Raw genomic sequence first — 18,892 nt, 5'->3', positions numbered from 1 at the left:
TCCACAATTTGCGATCTGTAATAGAAAAAAATCACATGTGGAATAAAGTGCACATTATCAGATTTCAATTAAGGCCATTTTTATACATTTTGGTTTCACCATGCAGAAATGACAGCTATGTTTATACATTTTATCCCCCCCCCCCCCCCCCCATTTCAGGGCACCATAATGTTTGCAACATATAGCTTCACAGGTGTTTGTAAATGCTCAGGTGTGTTTAATTGCCTCCTTTATGCAGGTATAAGAGAGCTCTCATCATCTAGTCTTTCCTCCAGTCTTTCCATCACCTTTGGAAACTTTTATTGCTATTTATTAACATGAGGACCAAACTTGTGCCAATGAAAGTCACAGAAGCCATTATGAGACTGAGAAACATGAATAAAAGAGTTTGAGACATCGGCCAAAATCAACAGAAAAATTCTCTATATTCTCTATATAATAAAGAAAAATCCCCAAACACCTGTCCGAAAGATCAGAAAGACTCTCCAGAAGTCAGTTGTGGATTTGTCAATGACCACTGTCCGCAGAAGACTTCATGAACAGGAATTCAGAGGCAACTCAGCAAGATGCAAACCACTGATTAACTGCAAAAATAGGATGGGCAGGTTACAGTTTGCCAAGAAGTACTTAAAGGAGCAACCACAGTTCTGGAAAAAGGTCTTGTGGACAGATGAGATAAAGATGAACTTATATCAGAGTGTGGGCAAGAGCAAAGTATGGAGGAGAGAAGGAACTGCCCAAGAACCAAAGCATACCACCTCATCTGTGAAACACGGTGGTGGGGTGTTATGGCCTGGGCATGTATAGCTGCTGAAGGCATTGGCTCACTTATCTTCATTGATGATACAACTGCTGATGGTAGTAGCATAATGATTTCTGAAGTGTATAGACACATCCTATCTGCTCGGGTTCAAACAAATGCCTCAAAACTCATTGTCCGACGGTTCATTCTACAGCAAGACAATGATCCCAAACATACTGCTAAAGCAACAAAGGAGTTTTTCAAAGCTAAAAAATGGTCAATTCTTGAGTGGCCAAATCAATCACCTAATCTGAACCCAATTGAGCATGCCTTTTATATGCTGAAGAGAAAACTGAAGGGGACTAGCCCCCAAAACAAGCATAAGCTAAAGATGGCTGCAAAGATGGCAGAGCATCACCAGAGAATACACCCAACAACTGGTGATGTCCTTGAATTGCAGACTTCAAGCAATCCATTGCATGCAAAGGATATGCAATAAAATACTAGGCATGACTAGTCTCATTTACATGACATTGTTTTATCCCAGACATTATGGTGCTCTGAATTTTTTTTTGGGGGGGGGACCCAATCCCAGTACAAACCAGGATTGGGTCTATGGTTGGATTGACTTAAATCATGGCTTGCATACCATCATATAAATTTTTGCACCACAAATGTCATAATCATTTGACATCTATGATACATTTTTGAGGAAACGATTTCTACAAATCACTGCCTTCAAGAAATCAGGACAATCCAAGCATTCAAAAAGTCACCAATTAAAAACAATCTGTTTTGTTCTTTGACTAATGTTATTTCATTAATAAACAGGTCACTGAGTCCCTCTACCATCAACGCATTGCATAAAAACATTTTGCTTCAGTAAACTTGTTTTAGTTTAAAATACAACAGCAAAATAAGATCTTAATGTTTTTGTGCATCCCAACAGGAGAACTGTGTATATGAAACGGTGGTTCTGCCTTTAGATGAAGGGGTTTTTCAGAAAAAGGTGACTCCAATTGTACAAGAATACTTTGAACATGGTGACACTAATGAGGTTATGGTATGTATTAAAACTTATTTAATCTAAAGTATGTGACTTAAGATTCTTTGGGGTTTTTTTTAAGGTTATTAATAATGGATTAATATATTTGATCCTTTAAAAAAAAAAAAAATAGTGTGGTAATTATTTAAGGTGGGAGCACAGGAGATTGACGTTCTGCTTAATTTATAAACATATACTTCCAGATATAAAACATTTATTTCAGTCCATATTTATAAAAACTGCAAAATGTGTGCAGTGTTTAAATTGATAATATTGGCTTGTTTATGTCTTACCATTTTTTAAATTGATATTCTAAATAAGTAAAATTCATTCATAGAACATGTTAAATAATTAATTCATGGATGGTTTTCAAAATCTGAAAAATATCAATATTCACGAACTGAAGGCATTGGTCTCAGAGATATAGCATATAAGCACTACCCCAACCCACACTTCCAATCAATAGCAGTCTTCGGTAGCTACGGATTTTTTACAGAAGATTAGATTATTTGACATTTATGGTGCATATCTGTTGCATCACCTGGGAGATTAATATCTTTTCAATTGTTCAAAGTTGATGGTTTTCTCAAATTGGCTGCTTTGAGAATAAAAAAACGTAAAATTTCATGCGACTCATAAACACTTTGCATTATTCGATTTAGTACAGACCAACATTATGGTATTAAACTTCAACCATTCCATTAATTAGGAGATGCGGGAACTCAACAGAATATTAAGGTCAATTATCATTTGAATTTCACTATTTCAATCGCTTTTACCTTTACTGTACTTATTTAATGTATCATAGATATTTCTCAGTTACAGTGCCCTCCATAATGTTTGGGGAAAAAGACCCATCATTTATTTATTTGCCTCTGCACTCCACAGTTTGAGATTACTAATAGAAAAAAAATCACATGTGGTTAAAGTGCACATTGGCAGATTTTAATAAAGGCCATTTTTATATATTTTGGTTTCACCAATAAGTTCTTGTCAACTTGCATGTATTCTAAAGCTCGGCAAACCATTGGATTCAAAATTGTCAGCCTGGTGTTCGTATCCCTCCATAAAATTCTCCCCTCTATTTCCTGCAAATTCCTCTACCTTTATTACATCACTCAATGTTTTACATTCTCTAACTTTGACCTCTTGTAAATTGAGAATTTTTGTTATTCTGCTGTTAGCCAAGATTCCTCAGCTATTTCTACCCTGGGATTTCTAATTCCTTCTGAACTTCTGCTACTAATACTTAGTATGCTCCTTAACACAGCCTCTTTTGACTATGTCATCTGCCTAATATCTCCTAGTGTAGCTTGATTTCAACTTTTGTATGAAAACACTCCTATATGTAAGTTCCATGATTGTATCAACACATCAAAGACAATATAAAATGCAATATTTAGATTGCATTTGCAAAATACTTTGCTCAGCCCCTCAGTAATTTTCAACCAGTGAATTTGAAATTTACAGCCGGTCAGTGTGAGCATATAAAATAATTAATTAGTACATAGTAATGTTTCATTTATAGAAATGAAGAAAAAAAACTCTTAATTTGTGTTGGTTAAGGAATAAATGTTGCCCTCTGATTCTCTAAATATCTTGCTTTCTGATTAACTGTTTATTCTTTCTTTAAGATTAACTCCATTGTGAACACTCATGAATAGATGTATATCATTCCCTTTTTTTGGGCTGAATTCTGTGAAATCCACCAAGAACTTTCATTTGTGTATGTGTAATCCCTTATGTTCTAAATCACAACATTAATAATACACCTTACAAATGAGATTATATTGATGCGATGGAAAGTTTTTGGGCTCCTTTCCTGATTTTTTTTTCCTCCCCCCCCCCCCCAACAGATTTAGTGTGAACCAGAGAGAAAATAAAGAGTTTAAATATAATCAAATGAAATTGGATAAATCCAAAGTAATTTTAATGCGGCATTGCAAAACAAATTTTGCATTGCCATTCCTTGTCTTCGTGGAATCTTGTTTGTGCATTACTGTTAGATCATTTTTTCAGCAAAGGCAGCTCTTAATATCATTGAGCAATTGATAATGTGAACAAAATATCTGGTCTAGTGCCTAGTAAACCTGCGATAAGCATGCTGCTCGCTACAAAAGCTACACATTGCCAATATTTCGGCTTCAATATTATTGGCAGTATGCAGTCCTTTTACAAACTATAATCTAATTTGTTGTTTTCTTTGTCTATTTCTGTTTTGAGTCTGGTTCTTCCAGAGTTCTCCATTAGCTCTGGTTGAGTCAGGAATATAGAACAACCATTAGCTTCCTGAGCATAGCATCATAACGCTAAATGACTGAAGAACTCTGGTGTTCTGCAAAAAATAACTCTACTGTCCCTAATGACATGAGACTGACACCCAACTGAGAAATTATGATATTTTTGTTACCAAACTACTCCAAATTATTTATTTGTTCACTTTTGCAATAATGTAAAGTTTGCTTTGTCTCAAGTTGGTTTTCCAATAAAAAATGCACTGCTTTTTCTTTGCATAGGAACTGCTGAAGAACTTGAATCTTGGAGAAATGAAATGTACAGTGCCACTGTTAGCGGTATCGTTGGCTTTAGAGGGGAAGGCCAGCCACCGAGAGCTTACCTCCAGACTTCTGTCTGACTTGTGTGGGAAAGTGCTCACTACAAATGATGTGGAAAAATCGTTTGATATGCTGCTGAAGGAGTTGCCAGAACTAGCCTTGGACACTCCTGGAGCACCACATGTTAGTGCATGAACTACCACATAAACTTGTTTGTGCTTCTTGTGTTACATTTATTGTTGAGAATGGAATGTTTTCCGTTGCAAGTACGTGACACCTTCATGAGGCATATCAACATTAGATGGGAACAAAACAAATTAAAGCTCCTAACTTCTTTGAAACAATATTCCTCCACTTCAAGTTGCAGAGTATTTATAGTTGCACCAGTATATAATTTTTTTCCCCCGCAGGATTGTTCAAAAATAAAGGTCTCCTTAATAGCTAGAACTTTACTTTTGTTATTGTAAGCTAAAAATACTAAAATTATTACTTAGTAGAGTAGCATCACACAAGTGTATTTAGAAGCAATTGCTTGTCAATGTCAATAACTGACAGACCATCTTCTGAAGAGACTGTGATGTTCTATTATTTTAATGCAAGGGGCCTGACGGGTAAGGCTCATATGGTTGTGAACGGTTGCAGTAGGATCTGGATCGATTGGCCAGGTGGGCGGAGGGATGGTTGATGGAATTTAATACAGAAGTGTGAGGTGTTGCATTTTGGGATGTCGATCAAGGGCAGGACCTACACAGTAAATGGTAGGCCTCTGGGTAGTGTTGTAGGGCAGAGGGATCTAGGAGTACAGGTGCATGGTTCTGTGAAGGTCGAGTTGCAGGTAGATAAGGTGGTGAAAAAGGCTTTTGGCACTTTGGCTATCATCAGTCAGAGTATTGAGTATAGAAGTTGGGAGATCATGTTGCAGTTGTATAAGATGTTGGTGAGACCACATTCAGAACATTGTGTTCAGTTCTGGTCACCATGTTATAGGAAAGATATTGTCAAGCTTGAAACAATTCAGAAAAGATTTACGAGGATGTTGCCAGGACTAGAGGGTGTGAGCTATAGGGAGAGATTGAGTAGGCAGGGTCTCTATTCCATGGAGCGCAGGTGGATGAGAGATCTTATAGAGGTATACAAAATCATGAGAGGAATAGTTTGGGTAGATGCACAGTCTTTTGCCCATAGTAGGGGAATCGAGGACCAGAGGACATAAGTTCAAGGTGAAGGGGAACAAATTTAATAGGAATCCGAATTTTTCACACAAAGGGTGATGAGTGTATGGAACAAGCTGCCAGAGGAGGTAGTTGAGGCTGGGACTATCTCATCGTTTAAGAAACAGTTAGACAGGTACATGGATAGGACAGGTTTGGAGAGATATGGACCAAGCGCAGGCGTGTGGGACTAGTGTAGGTGGGAAATTGTTGGCCGGTATGTATCACGCTATCTATGACTACTGTGGGGAGGTTACATGGAAACAGTTGTTACCCCAAGACTCTTTTTTGCACAACAGCTTTTTTTCCCCTGCTTATCAATTTCCAAAGTAAAGTGGTTCTCTAGTTCTTAGTGGAAATCACATTTTAACCAATTCAGCAATAGATATAGTGTTCCCATATCCATCAGTTATGCTATATACAATGGAGACGTGTGTTATAGCAGAACTACTTGTACTATCCTACAAGCCTATAGGGTTGTCTGTTCCTGAAGCAGTGAGACTAATGAAATTGAATCTGATCAGAGTATTGTTGCAGGTTTAAATTCAAGCCAGATTGGGTAAACATGGTCGGAGGCCAAGCAAGAGTGAATTAAAAGCTCTCGCAATTCTGTAGTTTCCATATGTGATGAAGATGATGACAGAAATTCAGGAGTAGTTACTTTGATTCTATGATATTTTTTGCAGAAGAATCTATCTGCATTGTATTGGATGGTAGGAAAGGGAGGTGTAATAAAGTGGCTAACTTTGGATTTCCCTTCCTAAACTGCACCACACCCCATTCTTGTAAACTGACCGTTACAATCTATATTAGTTTCTTCTTGGCTCAGTTTCATTTTTCTTTAATTTATTAATATTTTTGGTGTTAAAGAAGCCACAGGTACAAGCAAGACTATTTCTCAATATTCCTGCATTTAATGTTACCATCACAAAAGATAATCAATTGAAATTAATCAAGGACTTTGTGATGGATGAAGGTTTGTGATATCAAATTGGTTTTGTGATACAATTTTATCTCTACTTTTTCAATTTAATACAAAAAAATAGTCATTCAAAAGTTTCTCTTTAGGTTGGTCTGATTTTAACGCACGGTACAGTGTTGCTGTACTTATTCCTTCCATTGTAGTGAAAGCAGCAAAAAACACCTTTTTAAAACTAGTATTTGTGTCTTCCAGTTTAATGAAAAGGCATGATAGAATGAGTAATGCGATTTTGTTTGTTTTTCCAGCTGGTAGGTCAGTTCATCGCAAGGGCTGTGGCAGATGAAATCCTGTCAAAAACCTATATTGAAAGCTATAAAGGAAAGGTGGACTGCGAGAATGCCAGGTAGGTATTATAGGACACACATATTGTGCACTTAGTCCATTATTAGATACAGAGATGCATATAGCATTAAGAAAATGAATAGTTGACTTTCAATATCTATAATCAAAAACATTGATAACAGTTTCACTTGTTCAGATTTGGATGATTTTAAATGTCATCTATTTTAATTGAGGCCAACGTTAATTGAGGTTAACAGCACCATTTTGTTTCCCATTTCCATAGAGCTGCTTTAGGTAGAGCAACCGTGCTGCTCAGTATGAAGAGGGGTGGTCTGCGTTTGGACAATGTATGGGGAACGGGAGGTGGGCAAAGGCCCGTTGAACAGCTTGTCCAAGAGGTACATTGGAAAGTTATTTTGTAGAGGTTCTTGCAGTGTAATTCAAATGAAAGCACGATTGCTTGTGTAATTGTACGTACAAAACTGGCATTAGATTTTCACAGTCTAAAGTAGATCGCGGTAAATCAATTGTTGTACTTCGTCAATGTTCCTCTTAAGATTTAAAGAGAAAGGATATTCTGTGCCATTTAAGACATTGACTACAGTCTTGAAGCTAAATATTGTAAAAGTATAAAGTGGATTTGATGATCAAAAGGAAAGTTGTCTGACTCAACTACGTAAAAGTTCTGTACATATTTTTTCTATATTTCTTCTGCCGTAGAAAGAAGCGATGAGTCTGTTGCAGCTCATAGAGCAATCTCATTTCCTCACTAATTTTCCCTGCAACCTACACACCCAGCATCCCATCCCACCTACAATGAGGGGAACTTTACAGTGGCCAAGTAATCTACCAATCCATTTATGTGGGAAAATATGGGAATACTAGGAGGAAATTTGTGTGATTTCTACTGAGATCGATGTGGAATTTGAATTTAAACCCAAAATTAAAGCATTTTCATGTTTGCAACTTTCATTTTTGCCATTAGATTTGATTCCTTTTTGTTGGTCCTGCCTGGCTTCATGCCATTTAATGACAAACCATTTATTATTGCCGTGGCAGTGCTCCTCCCCACCTGGTCTTGTGAAAATCACCACGTTCAATCTGTCAATCACTGTGATTCCCTAACTAACCTTGTCTACCTGAATCTCGCTTTCCTACTTTAAGTCTGTGCCTTAAAGTCTAAAACCCCTGTCCCACGGTACGAGTTCATTCCAAGAGCTCTCCCGAGTTTAAAAAATATCAAACTCCCGGTAAGCACGGAGAATGAACGTAGAGGGTACGTCGGAGCTTGGGGACGTCTCTTAGCGCTAACAGCAGGTACTCGGGAAGACTCGCTAACGGCAGGTAAGCACGGGAAGACTCGTGAAGATTTTTCAACATGATGAAAAATGTCCACTAGAGCCCCGAGTACCGACGAGTGGCCATTACCGTAAATCTCCGAGTTCGAATCGGGGCAAACTCGGGAGAACTCTTGGAATGAACTCGTACCGTGGGACAGGGCTATTACTCTGCCAATAACTCTTTGTCATTTGCCCCAGCATTTTTAGTTTTGATTCTTGTTTGGTAACTTGATGAGCACCTTAGGTGCCTTACTACATTAAAAGCACAATATAAGTTGGTAATGCTTTTGGATTGTTAGTTCTGTTCTGTTGACTATGGATTGAGGAAATCCACTGTAAAATGTGATTTCAATGCCTATACTTCTCAACATAAGTAGACTTTTGATGCATGTAAACTTTGGTTAGCTGTTTCCTGCATCAGTCTTTATGTTGTATTGAAGCCAGCTAAAGACTGATGCAGGAAACGGCTAACCAAAGTTTACATGCATCAAATATCTACTTAAGACTGCTGATTTGAGAGCTGATTGGACAGATTATTCAATTCTATTTGTTGCAGTAGTGTGTTTTATAGTATCTATATACACCCCTCACATCATTTACATAATTCCTTTGTCAGATTGACATGTTGCTGAAGGAATACCAAGTGTCTGGAGATGTAGGAGAAGCTGAACGTTGTCTGCGGGAACTTGAAGTGCCACACTTTCACCACGAGCTTGTGTACAAGGTACCCAATGGATGAAGTCTTCTTCACATTAGGCAAATATGGCAATAGTGTTTACAATACAATAGAGTACAATAGAGTTGAGATGAACATCGGCATGTCAAAGTCTATAGAGTAATAGCGAAAGGCTATTTTTTAGAAGATGAAAGTAGTACTGGGGCATAATAAAATGGACAACACTACTGGTAAACTATGATCTGGAAGAGCAGCAGGAAATATTTAACTGAGCCTTGGAGGAAAAAACATCCATTTAAAAAAATAACCCCATTAAAAACACACTATGGATGAGTTAAGTTGCAGGAGAAATTGAGTGCAAGGAAAGGCATATTTACTATGTATTCGAACAGCATAATGCAACAAGGAGGAAACAATTAAGAAAGATAATTATAATAAGATTTTTGTATGAGGATATATGCTGGTTTGAAGATACACTACAAGGAAACAAATGAGGGACCATATTAAAAGCATTTTGATTCTAAAAGTTTTTAGAAGTTTGATAATATGCCATTTAGCGATGATGGCCATTATGCATCTGATTAAAAACAGTTGATGGATAAAGACAATGAATACATAAATGGCTTTGGTAATTTAAATGGTTGAACAACACTTAATCAAGCAGTGGTGCAATCAGTAGAGCTGCTGCCTCACAATACAGAGACCTGGGCTCGATCTTGTCCTTGGGTGCTGTCTGGAGTTTCACGTGCTCCCTGTGACTGCAGCGTTTCCTCTGGGTTCTCCCGTTTCCTTCCACATCCCAAAGATGTGCAGGTTTGTAGTTCAATTGACCCCAATTTATAAGGAGTGAATGCCAAAGTGGTATAACATAGACCTAGTGTGATAAATGGCTGGTATGGACAGTGAGCTGAAGGGCCTATTTCCTTGCTGTATCTTTCAATCAAGCAAATGGTGATTATTCAAAGCCCATTGCAGTTGATACAGTTCTGCAGATTTCATATGTGAACTCTAGCTGCAAGCTGTAACTCTGCAGGGCTGATGTATGGGCTGTCAACTATACTGTTTGCTATCTCGAAGGTTTGATCACATGTTCTAACCAAATTACATCCACAATTATTATTAGATTAATTTACCTTTCCAGTGGCTGATTTTATACCAGCAGCAATCATTTGTTGAATTCCAAGCATCGTGATAATACTATCAAGAAAATGGATTGTTAAAAGTTCATTATCGATAATCAAAAACTACGGCAATGGTTTGTTTTTAGATTTGGGTGATTTAAAAGTAATTAATTTTGTTTGAGGCTAGAATTGATTGAAGATATCAACATATCAAGTTGAAATTGAAAGCAGGGAAACGGGGACAGCTTAAATTCTAGACTCCCCTCGGGCCACCATCTACCTCCAACCAGTTTCCGACTTTGGATGGTGATGTCTTCAATACACGAGTCCGTGGCAGCAGAGCACCCATTGTCCCAGAGATAGTTCTGGTTATCTGCCACTGAATAATGCAATTGTTATTACCCAAGTTTTCAATCAGTTGCTATTCCCAAGCACTAAGTTGCATGCCTAATTGTAAGCTGTGAATGGATGGTGAGGTGTAGATTTCTTAATTCATAATCAAAATGCGTATCAATCCCAATTATCTGGGGCCATCAGTGAGAATGTGTTTTGAGGATGCCTGTATGTATTTAGTTGTTAAGAATGTAAGCAGTTTTTAAGAATGTAAGTAGAATACAGACCCTTGTGCCTGCTCAGCCATCTAATGAGATCAAGGCTGATCCTTTAGATAAACACAAAATGCTGGAATAACTCAGCGGGTCAGGCAGCACCCCAGGACCAAAGGAGTGGGTGACGTTTTGGGTCGGAGTCCTTCAGACTACCTTCAGCAGACTCAAGAAGGGTTCTGACCTGAAACGTCGCCTATTCCTTTTCTCCAGGGATGCTGCCTGACTTGCTGAGTTACTCCAGCATTTTGTGGCTTATTTTTGATCGTGTGTTTATGGATGAGAACCATCTTTATTATTATTTATCCATGGCTGTGTTTGAGATTATAGAGAATTAATTTGAATTCCTTCACCTTATACTATAGTTAGCAAGGAGACAAAGGGATAGTAATTTCCTTCGGGTGGCTAGGGCAGGACCAAAACGATCTATCTTTAATATAAACCAGCATCTGCAGTTCCTTCCTTCACAGGCTGATCCTCTACCTTGCTTTCGCAGTGTTAACCTCCAATCCTTTCACTTCCTTCTTATCCAAAATAATTATCAATTGACTGAACTTCCCATCCTCCTCGATGAATAAACAGACCCTACCGCTGAACATGCCCACGCTGACCAAAGTGTCCCATCTATACTAGTCCCACCTGCCTGCATTTGGTCCATGACCCTCTAACCTATCCTTTTCGTGTACCTGTCTAAATGTTTTAAATGTTTAAACGTATATTTTGAATTTTTCAATTCTGAAAAATCAGTCTCAGGACTAATTGCCATGTCATTGAGAGCTGAAGTTCGTAGCATTTAAATATTTTCACAGAATGGATAAAACATTAATTACTCCTTTGCATTTTGGTTCGGAAAGCCTTTGAATTAGATTGGGTAATATTGCAATGTTTAAGTAATTTGTTCTTTAACCAATACTTTTTTTTAATGTTTAGGCTATAGTGATGGTTCTTGAATCAACTGGGGAAACCACCGTTAAAATGATACTAAAGATGCTGAAATCCTTGTGGGAATCTATCATCACTGTGGACCAAATGAACAGAGTAAGTGTGCCACCTACTGGGCAACACAAGTGTATGCTGATGCTTCCAGCTCAGTTTAGTTTATTTATTGTGCTTTTAAGCTTCACAGACCGGTTGAAGACTGGATGTCAGAAAATGAACTTTGCCTCCTCTAATTAAGATGTAGAAGTGGGATTGCAAAGTGGCACGTGAGGGAGAAGAGAACAGTGTTAACAGAAACAGAAAACGCTTCCCTGGAGGGAGAAATTAGTTTTGGGTTGAATATACTCTAATTTGTTTTCGATCAGCATTATCCATGCTGGCATGCATGGATATTGAAACCTCTCTGATAGCATTTTTATTACAAGATGTGGTGAAAGATTCTCCTGCTTCAAAAAAAAATGTACGGTTTAATTCTAAAAATCAGTTTCTCCAATTGCAGGGGTTTGAGCGTGTATACAAAGAAATTCCAGACATCCATTTAGATGTGCCGCAGGCTTACACGGTAATGGAACAGTTTGTGGAACAGTGCCATCAAATGGGGATCATAGTGAAAGACCTGAGAGATCTTTGTCCCTCTAGGTGAGTAACATTGTAGGGGAACACTCATTACCCAGGTCACTGTGTGAATATCAATTCAAAATGTTATTTCATAAATATCTTTCAAGTTAGTGGGGTGTACCAGGTTGGTGCAGTATAACCAGAACTGCAACAGATTTTGAAAAGATGACTATGCTGTAAACCTACATCTCGTGAAACCTTTTCTGCAGCTAAAACCTCTTGACTCCCTAAATATTATTACAATGCCTCAGATACGATTTTGCTGTGATGTTTCTTCTCTTCCATTTGTTATAAAACTGTAAATGTATATAAAATGTGTTATTTGCTATTAATGGTAACCTAATCTCAACCCATATTTTAATGTATTTCACTCTGCCCCATGTCTATTTCAAGGCTATTTCTGTGCTAATGTCACACGAATTTTTGTTTACGTTACCTGAACTTACTTTTATTTAATGTTTCTTTAAGGGGACGCAAACGCTTCGTAAGTGAAGGAGATGGCGGACGCTTCAAGTGAAAAAAGTTTTCAGATGAATGGCACGTGTTCCTTCATTTAAAAAAAAATTTGTGCAGTCATATTTTGATTATAGCTTTTCAGTCCACACAGTTCACATTACTTGTGAACTTTGGGGATGGGTTAAACCTCATTAAATATTTGAGTGCATTCACTGCGAAAACAGAACCAAAAAGCACTTAACATGTAGGGTATAGATTTTCTTTTTCCAGGGATGGGGGTGGTGTTGGAATCGAATTTACAACAGTGCCACATGCTTGTGGTAATTGAAAATAAGCTACTTAAGGGTTGAAGTAATCTGATCATTCCATAGTGTTGTGCAAACATCACTGCCACGCCTTTCTGAATGCCAAGGTCTTCAAAAGGACTGGTTTAAGTACTGAAATCTGTATGAATGGGTTACACATGCTGTGTGTAACAGATCTCTTCTTGGCTGCTAATGCTAAAAATATATGCTTCAAGCAGTTTAAAAGCTGGACTCTACCTTTCTGTACAAGTTCCAGCAGAATGTATAAAATGTCCTTTTGACTTGCATTAAAAATTGATTCTGAAGATGGAATATGGCAGTGGATGTGTTTTTCTTCCTTGCATAATATAAAAATCAAACATTTAATACATTTTATATCTTCCCCATGGCCAATATCTTTCCACCAGTGTTATAATGGAGTGCAGGGGTGGCGCAGCGGTAGAGTTGCTGCCAGGGACCCAGGTTCGATCCTGACTAAGGGTGCTCTCTGTATGAAATTTGTACGTTCTCCCCTTGACCAGCGTGGGTTTCCTCCCACACCCCCAAAGACGTACAGGATTGTAGATTAATTGGTTTGGTAGATATGTAAAATTGTCTAGTGTGTAGGATAGTTTTAATATGCAGGGATTGCTGATCGGCGCGGTCTCTGGGCCGAAGGGCCTGTTTCTGCGCTATAGCTCTAAACTAAACTCTAAAGTGGTTTCTTACAAAGTATGGAGTAAAGTTGGAAATTGAAGGCACCACCGTTCTGAGCTATTTCTAATAAGAAACATATATTTAAAGAACTCTTAATTACACCCTTGCATTCAACAAGGTTCTTTAAGGTGAGCAAACAGACAAATGCACATAGAACGATCCCAATAGTATCATCCGCCCCGCAGGCGTTTTTTTTTTTTCCGTGATGGTCCAGCCCGCAGACTTCCATCATCTTCAGTACCTCCCGGGACAGGTGACGCAAGGAGGCCTGCAATGGCGGAGCCGACGAGCGCTGAGTTCTGGTTGTACCGCATCCTGCTTAAAGCCACCGGCACGGCCGCGCACTTTCTGTGTCTGGGCTTCACTGTCGGTATCGGGGTTGTCAGAAGGCCATGGACGAGTGAGTATGAGTATTTGAGCCACCGTCTCCAGGACAGAGCCAAGGCAATGGTCCGTAGGTGCGCCATGTTCGTGAGCGCCCGTAACTAGGGGCCAGTGCTCCAGGTGGCATCCCCGAAGGGTCGGGATCTATGTGAACACGTGATTTGACCTGCCACCCGGGGCGGGATTCATGTGTATACGTGATAGATGTGGCCCGCCATCTGCTCACAGACGTGCGTCCTGGCCTCTATGCAGAACGAGGTTGCCGACCCCTGATCTATATAAATAAGTTAATCTGCTGTGATGGAGAATGCCAGGACGTTAACTATTGGCAACACAATGTCACTTTGAACCATCACAACTGGAAGTGTAGCTTCTCATTCTTGTCAATGCAGTATGTCCTCTAAATATCGAATTAGAGCTGAACTGAAGGTTGAACCCTTAACTTACGGACACAAATGAGAATGCTGGCTACACCATTTGAACAACTAGGATTTAAATACTGATATTCTTCGAATGAAAGTAACTTATTTAATTAGATCGGAATACTACAATAAGCATACTCTTTTACTTGGTCATGTTTTTCTAATACTTGCTTCAATTCTAATATATTAATAATAATATAGAACTAATAATATAGAGTTAAATAGAACTAATCACTCAGCCATGCTGACCAAGATGCCCTCTATGCTAGTCGCATTTGAGACCTGACCCAAATTCCTCTGAGTTCATGACCCTATATGCCAATATTAATCCCACATTACTGAACTACACGCAGGGCAAATATCTTATTGCTTCTGGTCTTGAGTTTTGCTGTTCAGGTAAGTTTTTCCACATGTACTGTTGACTATTTAGCATGTGCTATTATGATACACAGTCTAAGTACAGGGCTCAATAATCTTCTATGCTAATGTATATCACCCAAGTAAAAAGGCGGATTTGTTTTTAAAACATGAATAACCGACCCCTGACATTTTTAAAAAGAAAGTACAATTGAGCCCAATATAAAATGAGGAATTATCCTTTATTTAAAGAAACATTTAATTTTATTACAGGTTTATTAGGAATGCCTTTGTGGGTGGTTTTACAGATATAATTCAGCGCTGTGAAGTCATCCTACTGCTGTTGTCTTTGTGCCAGCTCCTGTTGCCGTATGGTAGCCTCTGCTTCCCTTTGCATTTTCTCCATCTTCTCCAATGTTACTGATTTAAGTGGCAGCAGTTTTGGTTTGCAGAGTACCATAGTTGGGGTATCCTCAAAGGAGAGTTGACCTAACATAAATACATTAAGGAACATAAAAAATGCTGTATTGCTGCTGTCATTTTGCATTATCCTTAAGACAACTGAATCTGCAACTGACATCTTATTGTCATTTGCTTTTCAGAATGTTCTTAATTGTCTTGCAATCACATTAAAAATCGGTTCCCTGGTTGTACAACAGTGGAAACACCTTCTCTGAGAACATCCCCAGTTTACGTAGATAAATTGTAGATGCTGGTTTTCAAAAAGGTATGCTCTCTATCCCATTGAGTTACTCCAGCATTTTGTGAGCATCTCTGGAGGACATGGATAGATAATGGTTTGGATCGGGAGATTCTTGGAAGTGATGGGTGAATAAGTAAGAGGGTTTGTTCGGCAGATAGATGGACAAAGGCTGGAGATGGGAAGATTACAAAAGTCTGTGAGATAAACAGAACGGGTACAAAATGTGAAGTCAAAAGGAAGGTGTATAGTAGAAAGTGAATGGGTCATTGGGTTACCTAAAACTGGAGAAATCAATGTTCATACCATTTGGGTTGTAAGCTACCCAAGTGGAATGAGTGTTGTTCCTCCAGTTTATCTGTGGTCTCACTCTGACAGTGGAGGAGATCTTTAAGGACAACCAGTGGTTGTATTACCAGTCCTCAACCACCCCAGTTTATGCGTTGTATTACCATAAATTGGGTTGTTTGTCCTTGCACCCATCGTACTAAATCATTCTTGTACCATAGCAGTGCATTCATTACCCCAGCACTGTTCTGGCTGGAAATGAATACTCAGCACAAACTGAACAGCCCAGAGCAGGCATTGTTAATATTTTCTAAAATATTAAAATAAATAATAACATGCCACTGGGTCATTGGAAAATCTAAATGATGAATGTCTAAAATTTTCTGTTACTTGCTACTTGTGCTAGTTTTTACATGTTTCATTCCTCATCATCCAAGCTAATTTTGTCCAAATAATTTGACATAGTCAACAAATGTCTGATTTGCCTGCCTGCAAAAAAAAAATCAATAGCCTACAATTATAATCTCAAATCAATCACAATGTAAATGATCACTTTGAACGCCAATATAAATTACAGAAGCTATAGAATACATTTCTACAAAATAAATTAAAAATACATGCAATCATATTTCTACATTTTGATTTGCAGCTCTAAAGCTTTGACTGAGAATAACCTTAGAGTAATAATCATTCTGTTTGCTATGGTATATTTATTAAACTTTATCAAGAGTTTTTTTTAGAAATTGACTCCAATTCAGCCCATTTTGAAGAATTTTCCTTATGACTATAATTCCTTTGTGGTTGTTTATAAACAAACTATATTTGAAAAGTGATCTTTAACCTACAGTGAAATATGAACTGCAACACTATTCACAAGATTAGTCAGGTGGAGACTGCTCTGGTGTAGTGAGAATAATGGTAACCCAAAAGATAGCCCAGTTACACATTAAGATATTATAATCAAGTTTGCTTAAGAGTAAATTCATAATTGGCAGGACCTGATATTAAAAGCCAGAATTTATATTATCTGTGCTTCCTACTCACAGGTCCTATTTCTTCCTTTACATATGCCCTAGAATTTCCATGTCCGAACAACTCTTGCTGTTCCCTGCCCGAGTCAACTATATCCTCCAAATGATCAGTAATTTAACGTTCTGGAAAACGTAATTAGACCAGAACAGAATGCACATTGCTGAAACTCACTTTACACAATCTACAGAAACCTGATTTCTGAGCCCAGAGTAGGTGAATCAAGGACATGAGGGAAAAGATTTAATAGGAATCTGAGGGGTAGCTTTTTCACACAAATGGGTAATGGGTGTATGGAACAAGCTGCCAGAGGATGTAGTTGAGGCTGGGACTATCCCAACATTTAACAAACAGACAGTGTCATGGATAGGACAGGTTTGGAGGGATATGGACCAAACTTGGGCATGTGGGACTAGTGTAGCTGGGACACATTGGCGGGTGTGGGCATGTTGGGCCGAATGGTCTGTTTCCACACTGTATCACTCTGACTCCAGAAGAACCACTAGACAAGCATATTTCTATACCATCAGAGGCACAACTCATGGCACGTGCATCCCAATACATCCCCAAATGGGGGAGGAAAAAAAGTAGGGATGAAGTAGCAAGTTATTCTCCTCTAAAATGTTAATACAAGTAGACCATTTACTTTTTTTGGGATCTGCGCACCATCCAAAACAGCAATTCTCTGCCAGTTTTTAAAAATTTATTCAAACAACGTAACACTCAAGTTAGTTCCAACTGGTATAGGGTTTTTCAGATTCGGCCTGCAACTACCCTATCTGTTAAAACGTTTTTGATCTCTATCAGCTGGTTTACTGGGGTCAAGGAAAGAGAGTTCACGTCGCGGCCCTGTTTTTACCAATCTTTCCACCACCACGCACAAGAAGCGCAAGGCAGACACCATTGTATGCAGATGCCAAGAAATGTATTCAGCTCTGGCTAAACAACTAATCTTGTGTGTGGACACGATAAGAAGAAGAAGCTGGTTTACTAACATTTTTGCACAACATTCTGCATAACAAAAATGTGCATGATTTACTAAGTTCCCTCTAGATTTTGATCTTAAGATGGAAGTTGTCAGTACTGTGGATTTTCAGCTAACAAAGTATCAATCCAAAACAAGTACATAGTAAAGTTAAACAAAGATGTACCTTGTTTAGGAAGGACTTCTCGAAATATGGACTTTACTTCAGGCATTGTTAACCCCGTTCACAATTTATCTACAATGTTTAATTTCCTGAAAATACAAAAACATAAGACAAATATTGATGTCTTATTTACTGTAACAGCTTAAATTGCCATAGGGAAGGGAGAAGTGGAAGAGCAATGTGGGACGGAGAATGGGGAGACAATGTGGGGAGGGGAAAGGCTGTGGGCAAACAAAACAGGGAACTGAGATAATGGGGAATGGAGAAAGATAATGTGGAGAGGAGAATGGGCAGAGTCTGTGAGGACAAAAACAGAAAATAATGTGGGGAGTGGTTATGGGAGGATATAATGTGAGGAGAATGGGGAGATGCTGTGTGAGGACAGACTGAAGAGGAGAATGGGGAGTTTGTGGGAGATCATAATGGGGAAGAAATTGACAAGATATAAAGAGAGAATATAATTAGATATATCATGAGAAAGGAAAGGAGAAGCTGTAGGAAGACCTGATGAGGGGGGAAGAGGCAGTAGGTTGACATAATGAGGGGAGGGAGCGGCGACGGGAGGATAATGTGGGGAAGGAAGACTGCAGGAGGACATAATATAGGGCGTTAGAGACTGCAGGACACAGTATGGAGGGGGGAGTGGCTGCAGGAGGACACATCATGGAGAGGGGGATAGGCTGCAAGAGGATAGAGTATGGAGAGGCTGCAGGGGAACCTATGGAATCGGAGAGGCAGCTGAAGACATAATATGGGAGAGGCAGCAGCGGTTGCCATGGAGAAAGTCTGCCGCCATGACGAGAGTGTTGCAGCCAGCACGTTTTACCCGAAGCTGCAGAGGCGGGGCTGCCGTCTCCAACCAAGACCTTTGTCACCAACTATGATCTTTGGCCCCGAGTGCGCGCGCGCGCGGACAGACGGACGAGGCCGGCAGTGGCCGCGCTGCCCCGGTGACGTCACCACTGATGACGCGCGGAGCACCAGAGCGCTC

General features: G+C 39.0%; 2 protein-coding genes across 4 annotated transcripts in view; one reads left to right on the top strand and one right to left on the bottom strand.

The window, feature by feature from the left end:
- Window positions 1-13,189, top strand: part of pdcd4 (programmed cell death 4) — a 29,512-nt gene extending 16,323 nt beyond the window's left edge. Inside the window, exons 4-11 of the mRNA XM_033033989.1 lie at window positions 1,692-1,805; window positions 4,304-4,525; window positions 6,781-6,878; window positions 7,101-7,215; window positions 8,774-8,881; window positions 11,490-11,597; window positions 11,998-12,137; window positions 12,585-13,189. Of these exons, the coding sequence (XP_032889880.1) occupies window positions 1,692-1,805; window positions 4,304-4,525; window positions 6,781-6,878; window positions 7,101-7,215; window positions 8,774-8,881; window positions 11,490-11,597; window positions 11,998-12,137; window positions 12,585-12,633 (954 nt within the window). The 3' untranslated portion in view covers window positions 12,634-13,189. The remainder of the gene's footprint in view (window positions 1-1,691; window positions 1,806-4,303; window positions 4,526-6,780; window positions 6,879-7,100; window positions 7,216-8,773; window positions 8,882-11,489; window positions 11,598-11,997; window positions 12,138-12,584) is intronic.
- Window positions 13,190-14,959: 1,770 nt separating this feature from the next.
- Window positions 14,960-18,892, bottom strand: bbip1 (BBSome interacting protein 1). 3 transcript variants are annotated; one of them, XM_033033987.1, is made up of 4 exons: window positions 18,773-18,885; window positions 18,728-18,739; window positions 17,905-17,990; window positions 14,960-15,225 (listed from the first exon to the last, which is right to left on the bottom strand). In XM_033033987.1, exons 3-4 carry the CDS (start codon window positions 17,948-17,950, stop codon window positions 15,071-15,073), a joined length of 201 nt encoding a protein of 66 aa, XP_032889878.1. In that variant the 5' UTR covers window positions 17,951-17,990; window positions 18,728-18,739; window positions 18,773-18,885; the 3' UTR covers window positions 14,960-15,070. The 3 variants fall into 3 exon arrangements, with proteins under 3 accessions (XP_032889878.1, XP_032889876.1, XP_032889879.1); XM_033033985.1 differs by having other exon boundaries at window positions 18,728-18,892; XM_033033988.1 differs by lacking the exons at window positions 18,728-18,739; window positions 18,773-18,885 and adding an exon at window positions 18,620-18,643.

Source organism: Amblyraja radiata, chromosome 15, assembly GCF_010909765.2.
Source record: "Amblyraja radiata isolate CabotCenter1 chromosome 15, sAmbRad1.1.pri, whole genome shotgun sequence".
Taxonomy (NCBI): Eukaryota; Metazoa; Chordata; class Chondrichthyes; order Rajiformes; family Rajidae; genus Amblyraja; species Amblyraja radiata.
The sequence above is the reverse complement of the archived record's forward strand: the minus strand, read 5'-3'. Positions and strand labels throughout refer to the sequence as shown.

Coding starts and splice junctions, on each gene's coding strand:
- bbip1 (XM_033033985.1), bottom strand. CDS start 17,950: ATGCCTGAAGTAAAGTCCATATTTCGAGAAGTCCTTCCTAAACAAG. Junction 15,226..17,904: donor AGAAGTCCTTCCTAAACAAG/GTACATCTTTGT, acceptor TATTTATGTTAG/GTCAACTCTCCTTTGAGGAT.